Here is a 19,422-nt window from a genome sequence, read left to right as displayed (position 1 = left end):
AGTTTAAATCAACCGCGTATTGTCAATGTCACACCCCGTACCAAGACATACCCCGTACCAAGTGACTAGGCGACGATACCGTGACACGAAAATACATTACCTACGATTTTTAACTTTGTAGGCTGTTTTCTCCAAAATTAAGGACGTTTGAAAATTAGATTCCTGTGAAAGTTACTTGGTATGTCTTAAAGAATCCCCATTTAATTTTTTCTCCCCGGTTCCGGGCCACACACTGTATACATGTCCTCATAGTCAGTCAGGACATTTACAACCCTAGAGGCAACTGCGTAGACTGAGTTTACCTACCTACCTAGTATTCTGTGATATCAACAAACTGTAATAAAATTATGTGCAAATTGTGATAAATAAAACTAGATAAGTTCAATATATTACAAGTTTTTTTTATTTCACACGTATTTCACAAGGGTTTTTAATTTAGAATAAAAACAGAAAATAAAATATTTACAAATACAAGAATCAACAGTGGCTCCAGAGTAACAACTATAATAAGAGTTTATTAATTACTACATGGAAGTTCATAATGCTCCATACATTTCATAAGGAAGTTTATATTGATGACACAATAATTAAAAAATAATGGCGATTTGTCTATGCTAGACGTGATACAGGACTGAGGCGTTTTCGTACAACTAACTTGTATGCTATTTTATTTACATCGCGTATATTTTATTTGACGTCGACGCAGTTAACTGACATTATTGTCTTTACAATATGGTTTACAATTACAAAATTGTGAGTTAACGGTGTGGACAATGGCACATGGTATCTACAGTTATTAATGTTATTATCATTTGTTTAGGTAGTAATGCATCATAAGTGGTATGATTAAACGCTTTACAAGCTATATAAGGTTGACAATGTTGTCCTTATTGCTATGAATAATTTTATAGCATATAAGTTAGTTGGACTGAAACGTTTTGGTTGCAACATAGTATGAATGAAGACGTCTACTGCGATATGTAAGTTACGTGAAAGGACGGCGATTTAAAATATAAGTACGATACCATTACAACGCGCATAATCGAAAAGCGTGTTAGTATTGCTAAAGGAAATTATGATCTAATTCGTAGTCGTTAGAGTGCACATCTGTTTATTATCGCTGGGTTGAGCAGCTGGCCGCGCAATTTTGAACTCTAACTATATGGCAAACATTCCTATTTCGTTTAAAATAATTAGCTTTTTGGTTTTACGCGTTATAAAGGAACCGTACGACTCTTTAAAGATATGTTGTAGAATTCCGTTGGAAAAATAAATACTTTTTACTCCGATTCACTAAATGCAATTTAATATACTGTTTGCGAACAAAACCAATTCGATTTACATGGAGATACAGTGCGTCCCTAGCCCGGGTCGTCTATCTATATAATTCTGGAACATCAGATACATGTTACTCAGTCTATCTATATAATTATTAAGGTACATTACTTGATGATGCTTATTACATTGTGTAGCTAGGATGAAGGCATCAGCTGCCTGTTTTCGTGCGTCGTGCATGGAGACAATCCGGATTGTCGAGTCATGTATGATTTAATTCTACCAGCACCTCGGCGTATAAAAATCGTATCAAATGTTTGATAACTCGCTGGTGTTATGTGTTGTACACACGGAAGGCGGCGCAGCCTCTCTGAGCTGCGTAGCGCGGGGCGCGGCCGGAGCGATGCTTCTGTGTTAACTTAGTATGCTTAAGCACTGATCAGACGGCCTAGCCAGAAGTCAATCGTTTGCGCTGTAGCAAACGAAACGGTAATAATCGCTTTGAAAGAAACAAAATGTGGATTGTACCATTCTTTCCTATTGCATTGTCTTTGCCATTGTAGTGCACGAATCGAAACAAACGAGTACAGTGACCATATTTTTAGTTTTTGATGGATAAAGATTTAAAAAATGCACCACTTTTTTTCAAAAGTTGTACTGCTGATCTATAATGACATATTTGAATATGACTAACGGGTCAAAAATTACCCTGTATAACGTATATTAGACCACACGGCCTTCCTGGATTTGTGCTCGAACAGTCGAACACTAATTCACATGACTATTTTATTTTGTCTGATTGCCGAAAGCGTCCCGCGCTACTACAGGCGAGTCATCCATACCACGACCGCGCCGCTAAATATTTATCCAAACAAATAAACATACACATACATAACTAATACATAAATTACAGACGAAAAACTTCACACAGCCATACATCATTTATAAATAAATAATCATAATAAAAAACCCTAAATAATTATGGAAATATTTTTGGTTACAAAGATTTTTTAAATATGCAAAATAAATACTCGATTCACGAGGTTTCCTTTCCAAATACAATATTGATCTAGTTCAGTTCTTATTCGTGCTAAAGGAACGTTCTCAATCGTATGTATATTTTTGTAATCACTAGAACTTATGCTAGAAGGCAGCGCTCGAGTTGATCACTGTTGAGTAGAGCCGGAGACTGTCTCGTTCTGTTAGTGTAACAACATTATGTCCCACGCTTTCATCAGGCAAGCAACTCGTATACATCCTGTATAACTTTATTTGGCCAAACTGGGGCGTACATACAGTCAATAAACCCCGAGTTACCTCGGAACTACGTCAAACTGACTTTATAAATCAAATTGTAAGGCATCTCTTACTACTTATCAATTTGACATGGTTCCATGGTTCACAGGGTTTCATTTTACATCAAAAGACGTGGCTACACGTCCATGGCGATATCACAACGGTTTGAAGTTTGAAGTCCGGTTTCGGTTCCTTGAGAGCACACAATAGTTCACTTCCACGTAATTCTAATGAACACAGCTCACTTTTGTGCTAAGATTCCACTACATATCCGGTCGGAGTCTGTTCATTGCAAAAATACGAGGGACGAAGTAGCACCACACTTTTTTAAACTCACGTTTCGCAGTACGCAACATACGATATCTGAAAACCGAAAATATTCTGTCATGTGCCTCTCAAAATTCACACCAACAGGAAATACAGTGTAGGCCACTTCTTGAACTCTGACACGGTATCGTCCGAAGCGAAGCCAAGTTTGCAGTCAAGTCCCTTCTAGTGGCATTCACGCGGCATTTTTATTCGACTCGAACTGTCGATTATGCGGCTTAAAATCGCGATAGAACGACCGGGATTGTGCGACTCGGATCTGCAACTGAGCGACTCGAGAACGGGATTACGCGACTCGATCCTGCGAAGTGGCGATTCGAGTCTGCGTTGAGTGCGCGCGGCGCTCACAGCACGGCGCAGGCATGGTGCGACAGTCTTCATTCCGACTCGTCCTCGTTATCGTCGTCGAAACCGGACAGGTCAGCTGATTCTAAATAACCGTTTTGCACCTGAAATATAAAATATTGATTGTTCTTTTTAAAATATGTAAATAGCAGATGGTATGGATATTACCCTCTAGCCACCCACGAATTAAAACTTGCCAAGACAAATGTAATTTAGATACGTCATAATCATACCTCGCAATCGAGCTAGCAAAACCGTAGCAAATGACAGTTGAATGTAAAGGTTAGCGTTCATATGTCATGAATCATCATCATGACTCATGATAACATAGTCACTATTTTTTAAATTTTTAAGTTAAATTTGTGTTTCAGGAAAGTAAATTATTAAATTACTTCTTTAAATTTTTGTTTATTTGATCTCAATTTGTTTACTCTTAATTTGAAATAAAAAATAAATTCTACCTACTTATAACGTAATGATGTGTGTATAGCACAAGGATGTAAATACCTTATTTAGCGTAATGACACGCAAACAGATCTTAAATAATTAATTTAAAACATAGTTTTTGTATTTGACTTAGTAAATACGCATATATGCGTCAACCTTAATGTGCAACTGCTACGGTTTTGCTAGCTCGATTGCGAGGTATGGTCATAATAAAGATTCAAAATACAATGGGGCGGAAGACCATTTTAGCCCCCCGTTTTTTTTTTATAATATAAGAGTACGTTCCTACGAATCAAAAGGAAGCCTCAAGGATGAAGGACAAGTTCTAAATACAAATATTTTTTCACCACACCAGCTCGGAAAGGGTTATTTTGTACTTCAAAAACTGATAGCAAAGTTGCATTTTATTCACATGTGAGGCAAGGTAATCAAATGCAAATTTTGAGTTGTTTTCTTATGTTTGCTGGTAGAATTGACTTTTAAATGATGATTTTGGATGATAAATATTTAATAACATTCATTTGGATTTGATTTTGTTTGATATTTGCTTCCGGTTGGTGTGGTGAAAATTTTTGTGTTTCACTCGGGAGCAAATTTTGTTTAACCCTCGTGCTTTGAAACCCTCGCAACGCTCAAGATTCCATTTTTCGAACCACTCGCTACGCTCGTGGTTCAATTTTGGAATCTTTCGCTTGCTCGGGTATCAATATTAGCACGAGCGGTTAAACAACACCTTTGCTCCCTTGTAAAACAAATAACTATTACATTATAGCTTCAATTTCCCTAGCGAACTACAGCAAGTTAGTTAAGTTTCAAATGCACTCTGAAAGGCGTTAATCTGATGCCGAATGTGATCGATGAGATGGACCTGGTCGTGTGACCCGGTGTCGTCTAACGTCGGTTCCGTCCTAATCTGTTACCCCCTTATTCATAAAAGTTTACTAAAGTTGACAAGCCGATAATAATCGTTTGTCCCTTTCCATCATACCATCGTGGGAAAGGGACAAACGATTATTATCGGCTTGTCAACTTTAGTAAACTTTATGAATAAGGGGGTTAGTATGCAACAGGGTTTGCAGGATACTAACCGCGTACTCGAGCACGGCGAGGTGGCAGAAGACGTACTGGTCGGGCATCTGTATGGAGTGCGCCCGCTGCGCGCGCACGCGCTCCACGGTGCCGCGCACGTCCACGGCGCGCTCGGCCGCCAGCCGCAGCGCGCAGATGTCCAGCGTCAGGAACGTGCCTGCACACACACCGTGGCTCATGTCCTAATACATCTAATACGATGCGGAACCGATCACTGCCTACGATCCCCCCGGCCCCCAGTGTTAATGCGACCCGCGGCCGTGGAAATAATTGTGTCGGTTAACGCTTAACTTCAAACTCGGGTACATCCATTCGACCCTCTCGGCAAATATCTACCCTATTACCTTTTCTTAATACCAAAATCGCATAATCTGACAGATGGATTTACCCGAATTTGAAATTAAGGGACTCAATTATGCTGCACAAACAATTGAAAACATTGCAGAAAGATCATATTATAAAAAAACATTATTACTGTTGAATCATAAATATGCGAAACATACGAACAGATTTACTTCATATCGCTTTCAGTACACTTCAAAAACACGTCAAAAATTAGTACCTGTGCGACCGATTCCGGCAGAACAATGCACCACTATGGGTGGTCCTCTACTGTGTCCCGCCCACGCGTCTCCGAGTCTGAAACATACATTTAACGTTATCAATACTTTTATTAGGCTAAAATTAATAAATTATCAAGCCCCTTATAAACCCTTCATTTTCAAAGTGCTCATATAATATCGTGTGCTTTTTATTTTACCACCTTAAGAAATGAATACATCAGTAATGTATACAAATACTCTACTCAAAACTTAGACTAGTTTTGAGTAACTTATATTATACATAGTACTACGTGTACCTCGTTGACTAGCAAGAGTAATGTTCGACAGCGGCAGCGGTCATGAATGTAAAGAATGTATGTCGTTTTTTTTTGTCGAACTTTAATTTTATCACTGTTTTATCCAACCACCGCGTGTACTACCCCTGGTATAAATAAATATTAGGGGGACATCTTACACAGATCAACCTAGCCTCAAACTAAGCAAAGCTTGAACTATGGGTGCTAGGCTACGATATATATACTTATATAGATAAATACATACTTAAACATAGAAAACAACCATGACTAATATTAAATATTTGTGTTCATCACACAAATAAATGCCCTAACCGGGATTCGAACCCAGGACCATCGGATTCGGAGGCAGGGTCACTACCCACTAGGCCAGACCGGTCATCATAAGACAGTGTACTCACTCAGCGAGCGCTCGAGCTTGAGCACGACGCACCAGCTGCAAGAAACGCAGGACAGGCGCGGCCCGGCCGCCGCCGCCCGCGCCGCCCGGCACGCCGTAGTCCGGCCACCGCGTGTACTGCCCGTGCCACACCCGCCGCGACTGCTCCGTCTGCACCACAACAAACACCGTTAGCTTCACGTATTGTCCGTAACGATCAATCCATCAAACACTCTAAATCAAAGGAAGAAGCCGAGCTCTAAGGAGGAGTTTGTTCGCTCTCTTCTATAGTTCCTTTCTTTTTAGAATTAGAAAGAACTTGAAAGAAGGTAAGCGATCTTGTAATGTCATTTAATTGAAAAACGCTTTTTAAAAATCAATAACTATTACAACTTATGAAAGCAGAAGAATATAAATGATCGTATTAGATTCATAATTATTACATATTTGCCGTAACTTATTTTTAAAATGTGTGTGTTGAAGACACATCAAGATTGTTTACCTTATTTCTAATGCTAGAAAAACTAACTATAGAGTTCAGCTACGTTTAAACGTGTACAAATATGGCTTCGATACCCTCAAATGGAGAAATACAAATGCCTGCCCTCATCTGGGGACCAGCCAAAATAACACTATCCGATCCCACAAGCAAAATTACAGATAACTAACCCTCAGATCAATCAGCTCTAGATGCTTCACAGTATAGCCACACTTCTCCTATTATAGAAATTCTCAACAGTGATTGCGAAGCCTCCACAAACTGATCGGGTGTCAACGGTGACAGGGAAATGCCCACAATTGACATGGCTTAATTTGACTGCAGTCAGCAGTTAACACGACAAGCACACAACATAAACGACTCGCCCTCAGATCAGGGAGCACCAGATGCGTCACAGTATAATCATCCTCCTCCTCCTGTTCAATAGCCTCAGCAGTAACCGCGAAGCCGCCATGTACTGCCCGCGTGTCCACGGCGACAGGGAAGTACTGCCCGCACTTGACATGGCTTCATTTGACGGCAATAACGCGACATAGACAACTCACCCTCAGATCAGTAAGCACCAGATGCGTCACAGTATAATCATCCTCCTGTTCAATGGCCTCGGCAGTAACCGCGAAGCCTCCGTGTACTGCCCGCGTGTCCACGGCGACAGGGAAGTACTGCCCGCACTTGACGCGGCCTCGCTCCACGGCGCGTGTCGTCATGACGATCACGAGCGTGCCTTGCTCCCACACCATGCGCCAGAAGTCGCCAAACGTTTTGGGGAGGGGTCCTGAAAACAAGAGAATATTTGTTAGAAATATAGCAATGTAATTGCACCTTTGTGGTGGTTTATTTTATTTGTGTCGATGACATGTAGTTTAAAACTTACTACCGGTATCCGACGTTCTATGTCTAATGTCAGTCGTGCCTATTTTCTTGCTAATATGAGTAACGTGTAATGGCGATTCTTATATAAAATAAAACTCACATTACCAATTTAAACTGTTTTCTTTATTTAATTCTATCAGGTTATGGGCCCAGCCACATATTCCTGTAAAATTATCTAAAGAATTCAGGAAGTTCATCGCCGAAAGAAATGTGTCGGCGATCGGTATAAAAGTGAGGTCTGATACGGACGCCATTGTTGGAAGTACAAAATAATTTACTTGCTCGGCTGAAAGAGCAGGGAAGGACAGCAAGATGGATTTAAATCTTAATACAAATAACAGCTTGATAAAGCTGGAAGGATCCAGTAATTGGAATATATGGAAATTTCAAACCACCGTGTTATTGCGAGGTCAAAATTGGTTGGACATTGTCGAGGGAAAGAGCGTAAAACCCGAAGAAGCTGGTAATGCCCGGACTACATGGGAGACAAAAGATGCAAAGGCCCAAGCCTTGTTGGTTACGCGTATGAAGGAGAATGCCATGCTGCATAACAAGTAGTCAAAACACGGGTTAAAACCAAAATATTATACATAATTGACATATTGACGTCACCGACTCTCGAGTTGTAAAAGAGTGGACTACAGGAAAGACTTTCCCCCTTATTCATAAACGTTTACTAAAGTTGACAAGCCGATAATAATCGTTTGTCCCTTTCCGACGTATAAGCGGAAAGGGACAAACGATTATTATCGGCTTGTCAACTTTAGTAAACGTTTATGAATAAGCGGGATACTTCAATATGTACATCAATGGGAATGGGAAATGTGTTTTTATCTGAGTCCAGAAACACTGGCTTTTAACATTTAGTGTATTCCGGCCAAATTAACTCCATTTAATAATGAAGCACATATTTAACACATATACACACACATATTTTTTATATTTTTTTTAAATATTTAATTAATATTTTTTTTATATATTTTTTTTGTTTATTTTTTATTTATAACTTGTAGACTTTTTTGTTATAAAGGAGAATTTAATTCCACTCATATGAGCAACATATTTCGCAAATTGAACTTATTTACCCAAATTAAATAAAGTGGAACACACAAGTTCACCCGTATAATGAAAACGAGTGTGTATTTAGGCAACTTGTAACATAACGGGTATGTTTGCCGCGGATCATTTGCGTACGTTACTCTCGTTAGTAGGCGCTGTTACGGCTATTGGAAAACTATTAACGGCAGACATTATACGCACTGGCGGCATTCATTACGTCTTCATGACTAAGGGTCGGTTCCACCAAACTGTTCGTATCGTTAAAGAGTTCGCTAAATTTTTATGTATGGAAAGTTTCATAGTAAAGTGCCGGGGCGCGCCGGCTGTGGTTGATCAGTCTGTCAAATGTGGTTGGTGCAACTGGCCTTAAGTACGATTGCGACTACAACTGTAGGTCCCATAACTCTTACACCTAGTACATACAAATAAAAGTACATTCAACTGTAAAAATATGGGTGTAGACAACTTACTCAAAAATATGTCCCATGGTTCTTAGTTCACTCACATAAGAGTTATGGGACATATATTTGAGATGATTTGTACACCCATATTTTTACATTTGATTATACAGTATTACAGGTAATTTTTACTCTCACGCATTTCATAATATCAAATGAGAACATTAAGATGCTTATCAACAGTCCAGACCGAAAATGACGCAGTGGAAAATCCATTTAGAAACATTGTTTCGTTACCGTTGAAATTTCCTGCTCCGCTGACGTAGCTCACCAATGGAAATACCAATATTCACCTTTTCTAAGTCTCGGAAATTCGTGGAAATTTAATTTCTCGTACATTTGAAGCGCGAAATTTGCGATAAACCGGCCATCAATCACCGTTGACCGAACGCAGCCGATGGCAGCGCGCCAACAGCACAATCCTGCCAAAACTCTACTTTTCCAGGGTTCCAAGAACATTGCGTTGAAGCAATGACAAAGTAACTGCTGATTCGTCTTGGTCAAACTTAACAAATACTGTTGTTACATTTAGATTGCGATGGTTGCCAAAAATGTAGATTGTGGAAGATAAATAAATATAAAAAATCAACCCTCCTTTTGCGTTGCCGTAGTCGGGTAGTTATAGTATTTTACGTAAGACAGAACGAACGTTATAAATTACTTCTGACGTTTCTTTCTTTAACAACGGTTACAATTAGATACTATTTCATAACCAATAGTTATGCCTTGGACACTCTCTGGACTTGCTAACTGGGTCAGACCGCGTAAGAGGGCCTGCCACTATGTAGCATTAATCGGAAATTTAAACTTTACACTGATATTTCGCCAATAAGCAAAGGGCTCGTGTACAACGGCTCCTACACTTAAGGGGCCCATTGATTAACAGTCCGCCGGACGGTATCGGCCTGTCAGTTAGAACAACATTTTGACAGACGTCTGACAGGCCGATACCGTCCGGCGAACCGTTAATCAGTGGGACCCTTTATAAGTACTCCTATATGTAAAACTGTTTGATTAAACTTACCCTGCGTACATATGAAGGCATTCTTCTGCTTGTACCCGTCGACGTAGTTGGCATTGATATAATCTGTGGTGGGGTCGTCGGGATCGGTCTGGGAGAGCAGCACGCGCGAGTGGTCGAAGCACAGCACGTCTGTGTAGCGGTTCTTGGCTAGGTTACTCGGCAATCTGGAAAACAGGTTGACAGTTTTAAATGTTAGATTTTTTGTGAGGTTTTGTTTTATAAAGTGTAGTTAACAATCCCGAGACGGCGGCTCAGGCCTAACACTACGTTATCCGCAAACTGTCATTACCAGCCGGCTTAGCCAAGGTGACAATCGCTATCGCTACTACAGCTTCGTGTCTCTCTATCACTCTTCCATATTGAGGGCTGATTTAGACGATGCGAAAACTCGCATGCGAGTTTCATACCATTGCGGGTTTTGATTGGTCGGTTGAATTGGACGTAACCAACAGTCCGCAATGTAACTAAAATTGTACGCGAGTTCGCGCGCCATCTAAATCAGCCCTAATGCGACAGTGACAGTTACGTTTCGATCGCTACGAAGCGTAATTGATTGGCATGTTGGCTACGCGGCCAGAACTGTGGATCTATAAATAAAAAAAATTAAAACTGTCTTATCTTCTGGAACGATCTTCCGGGTATGTATAAGTTGACATTTTCTCAATCAGGTAGTACAATTTACGATAATAACACTAAAAATGCCGAAACCTTCAGCACTGGCGCGATAATTGTGTGAGCATATTTTTTTATTACAATGGTCGCCGGTAAAGTAATCATATTCCATTGTATGTTTACAATATCTTTGCGGACAAGGTTAAATTTAAATACCTACACTTATTGACTAGGCAAGTGCCTATTCTGTTTTAGATGTAAATACTCTATTACATAAATACAGCGCAGCGTTGTTTAACTTGTTTATATTAATCCGCCCTTGATGTTTCTATGAATCCGGTAATTCCATGAAATTCTGCGTTGTTTATTAGTGATGAATAAACATCGTACGCGGCAAGGCTCGATTAATACTATCAGTTTCATTATTGCCCGAACACTAAAGTATATTGCGGTAATAATTGAATTGGCGTGATCACAGAATACATAAGTACAGAAGGATCACAATATAGAAATCATTTTCTTTCTGTTGCTTGACACGGGTACTTTTGTGCAGGCTAAGAGGACTGTTACGTTAATCATCAGCATTAACCAGAAAAGTTAAAAACATTTTCGTTCCTGTGGCGTTAAAAACAACGGGCTGTACTGGAGTGACGTGAAAAGATTCATGCGCGACAGGGGTCGTTAGCTTATGCAAAGGACTACAATTATTTTTGTAATTTGATAGCTTCTATTTTATTGTAGCGCAAGAAGCAATATATATCAGAATAATCGCTGTAGCTCAGCTTAAGGGCTGATTTAGACGACGCGGGAACTCTCATGCGATTTTAGTTTATACATTGCGGACTGGTTACGTCCAATCCAACCGACAAATCAAAAACCGCAATGTAATAAAACTCGCATGCGAGTTCTGTCTAAATGAGCATATGCATGTCAAAGGTTGACTGGAAGAGATCCCTTAAAGTAAGATCGCTCTTTTAATTGTATCTTAACCTGTCTTATGTACAATAAAGTGTTTACATACATACATACATACATCATCTCAGCCATAAGACGTCCACTGCTGAACATAGGCCTCCCCCTTGGACCTCCATACGTGCCGGTTGGAAGCGACCCGCATCCAGCGTCTTCCGGCGACCTTAACAAGGTCGTCTGTCCACCTTGTGGGTGGACGTCCTACGCTGCGCTTGCTAGTCCGTGGTCTCCACTCGAGCACTTTTCGACATACATACATACATATGTGCACTCACTTGGCGTGGTGGAAGGTGCCAGGCGGGGGCCTGGCGCGTATCTCCTCGTACTCGGCGTGCAGGCCGCGGCGGCCCAGCGCGCGCACCCGCGCCAGCAGCGCCGCCGGCGTCTCGCCCGCGCCGCCGCCGCCGCACTCCTCGTCAGAGAGCCCCGGAGACGCCTCACCCGATGACCAAGTGCCGCGCGCTATCGACAAACAACAAATATTTTTCTCAAAAATGGACAGCAAAGTCGACTTTGCCGTCTAAAAAATAGGTCGCGAAGCGCGTAGTTTATGGTCGGTCAAAAATTAAAAAGTTAAAAACATTGCAGTCTCGATTTTGGGACTGCAATGTTGCATACAAATTCCATTATTTGTCGAGATCCAAACTTTTTAAAAGTTGAAATGACCATATCAAATGAAGGCCCAGGCCCATTAAACAGCCAAACAGATGATTAGTACTGCGACTATTTAGCTGTCTCAAATAGGTTGGCGTATTTTTGCCAGAAAAATACACTTCTATTTTTAATTAAAAAAATAAAAAGGCGGCAAGGTTTTTTCTATGAAAATATATACGTAAGAACGTTGCTTTTGTAAAATATTTCTATGATATTTATATTTCTTGCACCATTTTTGAGAAAAGCACTATATATGACTCGGCTGGAAGGCTACTTGCTGGCTTCGGATTCAATTAAACGGACTCCCAAGGTCGTCCGTTTAAAACGAATCCTCAGCCTGCAAGTAGCTACTTCCGAGCCTGGACAATAATGTACTATTGTATACCTGTATTTGTCTGCTATTCTCTCTCTGTAAGGATTAAGTATGTTTATATATCGCTTATCCTACAAGACACTATATCTGATCGGATCAGATATCTCTGTGTTATTAGAAGTTAATTGATCTGTGTTCTTCGAAGCCGTATTTAATGTAAAGCCGTTGAATGTATGAGCTCTTGATTGTAAACACAAACATGACAAGCGTCCGGATAGAGCATGTAACATCTCCAAAATACCTGTGATAACTCGACCGTTCATATCAGTTGCATTCACGTTTTAATAAATCATCAAGTCTTTCAAAATGATGCTAAAATTATCAGAAACAAGTGATATAGTAGTTACTAAGAATAATTACTCATTCCGAGGACATACCCACTCATCATCCTACCGTGAATAAGATTCCGCGGAAAATAGAGCAATTAGAGGTTCCACATAAAAAACACCTACACCTACTTAGAAAACCATAGCATTATTATTTATTAAAGCTCTATGAGCTAATAATATCCCTCGCCTGGAGTAAAACTAACCACAAAATAAACAAGACAATTTCAACAAAAGACCTTAGAAGTTTCCAGTATCTTTAATAAAGGTAAAGTATATTATAAATATTAGAGAAACAAGTCAAGTCTTAAAGTTTATGCTTAACAAAGCTAGATTTTCTTTGTAGGTAGGTTTTATAGAAGAATATTATCTAAAATTGAGGCGGCATACTTTCTGTTATAAATCCTGAACCCCAAAAACATTTTCTACAAAATAACATAAGGATATCAGCTCAACCAGAGTTTATATTTTTAATAGAAATAGAAAGATAGTGCAAGCTAAAAAAGAACTTGCAAAAACAAACAAACAGAAATAGAAACACGTGCCTCGCTCATGTTATGTTAGTTATTCTGATCACTGCTAGCCGCGGTCGACCGAACCTATTCAAACTAAAACCCTGGCTAACTGCTAGCTCAGACGTACATCTGGTAATAATGTGCACTATTACCTGCCGCATAAGATACATTTTATTTAACCTAATCCTTTTGCCCAGCTCTAGAACTCATATCGAGGATTACTAAGTTTTAAGTTTTAAACGGTCTGTCTACACATATATATGTCGTTCTGTGATAACAATATTGTCCTGCGGTATTGAAGCGTAATTGAATATCGATTTCTATACAACAAATTCTATATAGGTCACCATAGTAATATCGGGATCGGGTCGAGGGAAGGTCATACTGTAATATCAAGGTAAACTAAATTTAGGTTGCAATCGTGCTGACTGTAATGATGTAGCTATTTCTGGAAGGATAACAAGCAACTAACCTTTTGAGACCTAATCGATTAGTTAGAACCCTTTGAGCTCCCGGCGCTGAACACGTAAAGTATTTCCTCTATTTAGAATACTACCTAATATTCCTGTAACGTTTAGCCTTTATTCTTCAAGTTGTTGTTAATAAATATTATAAAATATTCGTATTATTTACAATCAAGAAATAAAAATGATACGTAGCTATATGTAAAACAAAAACTTGTAGTGGTTGGTCGATATTTCAGTAGTCACTGGATGTTATCTGCGCTCAAAAGCGTAAAGGTAACAAGTGTGGCAACAAAACTTTTCATCTAAAAAGTAAAACGGTTTAGCAATTCTATTTCTACGAACGGATATTACATCAAAGCGAGCTCTTTAATTAAATAATTGAGAATTCGAAATCAAGACAGTGAAAGTTCAAAGACGAAAAGAAATGGACCGAGAGTACCTTTGTTTCAGGAGACAATGGATGTTTATTAATTGACAAAGAAAAGGGTACTTGTAACTGAAACACTGTAACGAAGCGCCTCGTTTAAAATAATGGCGACTTACACGCGCGGCTGATCAGCGCCGGGAAACAATTAAGTGTAAGGCCTGAGTGGACGCTCGGAGCGGAGCGTTCGGCGGGGCGTGCAGTGTGGCGTCGGGCTCACAAGTGATTTAAGCAGCGTGCATTAAGGCCGCTCCTATACGTTTGCATTTGTTTAACATGCACGCCGCACGCCCCGCCCCGCTGCACGCCCAACTCGAGCGTCCATTCAGGCCTTACACTAACAGACCAGCCGTAGCCCCATCAAAAAGACACTGTATCTTGTACGGACGAAGTGCGTAGAAGATATCTCTGTGGTCGCTGCCTCATGACTGAGGATCGTGGTCATCGGTGGACGTGGTTGCTCCACACCTGGTTTTTATGATCTGCCTCCAACGGTGCCTGTTCATCGCGTCTCTGACGACCGAGCAAAGTTGGTTGGGGATGGGGCCCCTTTTAATTGATCGCTCCATCTATCTAGAGAGAAGATATAGGATGGCCAAAAACCGCCAAGGCTCGGTTCCACGGGATATGGAACTATCGAAACATTAACAGCAACAATGAAAAAAAGCCATCTGACAATCAAGTGGTTAATCTTCTTTTTTAACAAACAAAATGTCAAAGGCATTCGATTCAAATAGTTATTCAAAAATGTTATAGTGAAATAAACCGGGCAAGTGCGAGTCGGACTCGCGCACGAAGGGTTCCGTACCATAATGCAAAAAAAAAAACAAAAAAAAGCAAAAAAAAAGGTCACCCATCAAAGTACTGACCACTCCCGACGTTGCTTAACTTTGGTCAAAAATCAAGTTTGTTGTATGGGAGCCCCATTTAAATCTTTATTTTATTCTGTTTTTAGTATTTGTTGTTATAGCGGCAACAGAAATACATCATCTGTGAAAATTTCAACTGTCTATCTATCACGGTTCGTGAGATACAGCCTGGTGACAGACGGACGGACGGACGGACGGACGGACGGACAGACAGACGGACGGACGGACGGACGGACGGACGGACAGACAGACGGACGGACGGACGGACGGACAGCGAAGTCTTAGTAATAGGGTCCCGTTTTACCCTTTGGGTACGGAACCCTAATAAAGCTAGTTTAAAGGTATCAATAACATTAATCTTTTATTAGATTACCTATATACAGCAAGAGCGAACAGTGGCATTAGTTAGGAAGACTGTTCTGAAAAACTTATGTAGTGTGCCTTCTTTCTCACATTATTGCATCTCACTCAAGACCAAAAGGGAGAACCAAACTGAACTTTCCAACAAGTTGGTCGTACAGGCAATATTACTCAAAGTAGTTTTTCCTTGAATTTATGGGTTAGAAGTTAGAATGGAATGTTATTTCCAAGTTTGCAAACTACTAGGACTAAACTAGGACTGAAATTGTATCATACGATGACTTGCAAGACAAAAAGGAAGATCTTGTGTGGTAAAACCTGAAGGCTATACAGCCACGCGACGATTAAAATCCAGTTTTATAAAGAAAGAATGTGTTTAAATACTCCGAGAACGATTACAATGATGCTCAAACGACTTACTCATGAGAAAACATATAAACACACATTGTTTTTGTGTCATTGTTTTTGCGTTTGCGAAACGGTCGTAACCTTCTTGCAATACATACTTGAAATTCACAATAATCATAAAAAGATTTATTGTTTTGATAAACGAAACTTATTTCAGAATTTTTATGGTGTACTTATAAATAAAATTGAAGGTTACCTTTAGATGCGATCTTGCGAAAACATTGACCCATTGCATTTTGTTATGAAAATTATATGCACGAATATTGAATTATCTACGTAATTGACATAGGTAAAATAGCTAATTCAATATTTGTGTTAACGTACCAGCAGATTTCGGTTCTGTACATTTTTCCATTTGGAAACAAATTAGCATGTAAAAAATTATGTTTATTTACTAATGTCAATAATGTCATCATCAGTAATACGTCAATGTCAACTTCTAAAATACTTGTTTAAAAAAACACTTCATGGAGGTTGCTATCGTTAAAAATGTGTTTGCGTTAAACTTTTTATTATAAAGTGCGTCAAGCAAATCTTGTCAGTAGCAATGTAAAGCAAACTAAAGTAGGGCAACACTCAAAGAGTAGTATTGCGCTAAGAAAAGAAGCAATGTACAATGTACATCGAAACAAAACTTTTTTTCCGCTGAGCGCGCCTTGTCACGTACGTCGATTCAAATTGTCACTTGCGGATTCTCTATTGAAAATGTTTGAAATTGTTATTAATACGTATGGACGGACAATTTAAAAGCAGTGTGTGATGTTGATAAAAATGATTAACTAATTTGAAGATCTCAAAATTAAATTTTAAGTGGACTATGCCGTTAAACACGAATGTATGAATAAAATCATTGCTTCAGCAGGGAGATGTCATACTGGATTTTCATATTTTATTAGATTTCTCAGTTGGCACTGTAGGCATTGTAGGCACCTTAGCTTTAATTAAGCACAGTCTTATTTAATATATTGGTATGTAATGGTGACACAGCAGAAATATCTCTTGAAATAGAATCGATTCAGAATGTAAACATTGTAAACCATTTGTAAACAAACAAGATGATGGCTGTCATTCGCGATCCACATTCCACAGATAAAACACAGATGACACGCGATTTTCGAATTATTAGAACACAGTGTTGCTAACCCGCGATTTTTCAAATTTGCCGCCGTTTGCTACTGACAAGATTTGCTTGACCCAGTTATACTTTCAATAATTACTGATTTATATACGTGTAAGTAAAATAATGAATACTCACTGCTTATATCTAAATCGTCCTCATCGCCGGAGTTTATATGCCTGCTCTTCATGTCGCCATTGTAGCCGTGTGTGTGCCTGCAAACCAAAACATATAATACAATTATTTTTAGGGTTCCGTACCTCAAAAGGAAAAAACGGAACCCTTATAGGATCACTCGTACGTCTATAAGTGGTCAAGCAAATCTTGTCAGTAGAAAAAGGCGCGAAATTCTAATTTTCTATGAGACGATATCCCTTTGCGCCTACATTTTTCAAATTTGCCGCCTTTTTCTACTGACAAGATCTGCTTGACCAACTTTACCTTTAAAGTCACCGACTTCGGCAAATTTAAAAAATGTAGGCGCGAGGGGTAATCTTCCCATAGAAAATTTGAATTTCGCGCCTTTTTCTACTGACAAAGTTGTTTGACCGGCTGTAGTATCCTCATACCAAATATCCTTACCTTCCTGAAAGTTTTTGGCATATATTTCATCTTTGGTACGAGCTTTTATCGCTGACTGTACTTTTCTTACGACAGACAACTAATACTCATCGAGACAATTCTAAAAACCCCTAACACAATTAGGTTACGTTGTTTCATCACAGAGTTCCTATGGCCACCTCCTGTCTCCATCATCAGATCAGCTCGATGGTACCATAATATTGCATTGTCATCCGATTAATACATGCATGCAAAATTTCAGCTCAATCGGAAACCGGGAAGTGGATCAAAACTTGCAAGATTTGATTACACACAGACAGACAACGGTCAGGTGAAACTAAATAAAAGCTTGTAAAAACTTCATACGCTAGCCTAAGGCTAGCTTGCAAATCACACCCTTAGTATATCAATGGCATTTTTGCCCTCAATTGCCGAGCCGCAAACAATGCGCCGCCGGGCAGCTAGGTCAACCAGGCCGGTGAATAATCAAAGCGGGCATCCCCGGAGATGCACTCGATTCACTTCCCGTAGAGCTAACGTATTACTCGGCCTAGGCCACTGGGATTATATACGTTACATGAGACGGATATTCACACGGGTACAGGTCATATCACCACCAAATAGATCTATTTCATAAGGATAAGACATAGGTATATAAAGTAAAAAGTAAAAATTATACAGCAAGTGCATTATCAAATGCAACACGCGTGGCGCCGTCACGGCACTCTTCTACCTAGTATATCAGACGGTCTAGCATGAGTTGCGCTCTCGCGCGCGACTCCATACATCAAGCGCGACTTCAAGAGTGGATTCGCGCGCGAGAACGCTACCTATGATAGACACTTGCACCATCCCACTAACCCGGGATTAACCGGTTAGGCTTGGAGTTGCAATGGTTGGAGTACAATTTGACACTGGGTTAACCGGCTAACCCCGGGTTAGTGGGATGGAGCTAGTGGCGCTGAGGACTTTGACCGCTCAAACCATCTTTTGCAGCTCGACGATTAACGATTTCACCTGCGATTGGCTCTTCTCTCGCGGTGTTAAATATTGACACTTAATTCATCACGTGCATAAGCTATTCTTATTTCGCTATGTAAAACATTTGCAGAAGCAGAAGCATCGTTTGACTCTAAACTGCAAAACGTAATTCAAGACCAAAAAAAGTAAGAAAATGTTGCCACTGCAATAATTAGTTTGTAAAATAGTAAATTCCTTTTGATAAATAATCACGCTAAGATAATTTATTTATTAGTAATTTTACTCCTTGGATTTAAAAAAGTACTTTTATTTACTTATTATTGCATAAATACAAGACGCGCTAGTCAAAAGTGACAACAGTTTCTTACTTTTTTTGGTCTTGAATTACGTTTTGCTGTATAGTAAGACATACCTGAGGGGGTTGGGGTCGCAGGTGTAGGGAGGGGTGTCGCGGTCGCTGATATGCATGGCGGAGTCGTCGTCGATCCTTGTCGCGTGGTCGCTGGTCATGTCACGCGGCTCGTGCTCAATTATACCTACAACATTTCAATGACGTTAATTTCACGTTATTATTAACTATATATATATATATATATATATATAGTTGTTGTAGAGAATAACTTTTATGTTCAACAATTCCAGATACTAAGACGCTGTTTGTTACGCCTCCGTACCTATTGGCAAAGAAAAAACAGGACTCACAGTACGCATGCTTTCAGCTTTCCGATGCGTAGGTACGCATCTTCATACTAATGAGCAATTTCTCATACATAAAATGCGGCTCGATGCTGACAGATGTAATTCCACCCTCAGTGTTTTAAAAAGATTTAAATGTTACCCAAAACCTAAAGAAACG

General features: G+C 39.7%; 1 protein-coding gene across 2 annotated transcripts in view; it reads right to left on the bottom strand.

Annotated features, from left to right (window-relative positions):
• Nucleotides 1-380: 380 nt before the first annotated feature.
• The window catches only part of LOC134669556 (tyrosine-protein phosphatase non-receptor type 9), a 145,202-nt gene continuing 126,160 nt past the window's right edge, over nt 381-19,422 (bottom strand). For both annotated transcript variants that reach the window (XM_063527166.1, XM_063527165.1), the window contains exons 7-15: nt 18,979-19,102; nt 17,163-17,239; nt 11,787-11,973; nt 9,928-10,091; nt 7,059-7,288; nt 6,037-6,185; nt 5,342-5,418; nt 4,779-4,936; nt 381-3,347 (exon numbers count right to left, since the gene is read on the bottom strand). In XM_063527166.1, the coding sequence (XP_063383236.1) occupies nt 3,276-3,347; nt 4,779-4,936; nt 5,342-5,418; nt 6,037-6,185; nt 7,059-7,288; nt 9,928-10,091; nt 11,787-11,973; nt 17,163-17,239; nt 18,979-19,102 (1,238 nt within the window). In that variant the 3' untranslated portion in view covers nt 381-3,275. The remainder of the gene's footprint in view (nt 3,348-4,778; nt 4,937-5,341; nt 5,419-6,036; nt 6,186-7,058; nt 7,289-9,927; nt 10,092-11,786; nt 11,974-17,162; nt 17,240-18,978; nt 19,103-19,422) is intronic.

The sequence above is a fragment of the Cydia fagiglandana genome, chromosome 12 (genome assembly GCF_963556715.1).
Source record: "Cydia fagiglandana chromosome 12, ilCydFagi1.1, whole genome shotgun sequence".
NCBI lineage: Eukaryota > Metazoa > Arthropoda > Insecta > Lepidoptera > Tortricidae > Cydia > Cydia fagiglandana.
This window is presented reverse-complemented; position numbering and strand designations above follow the sequence as displayed.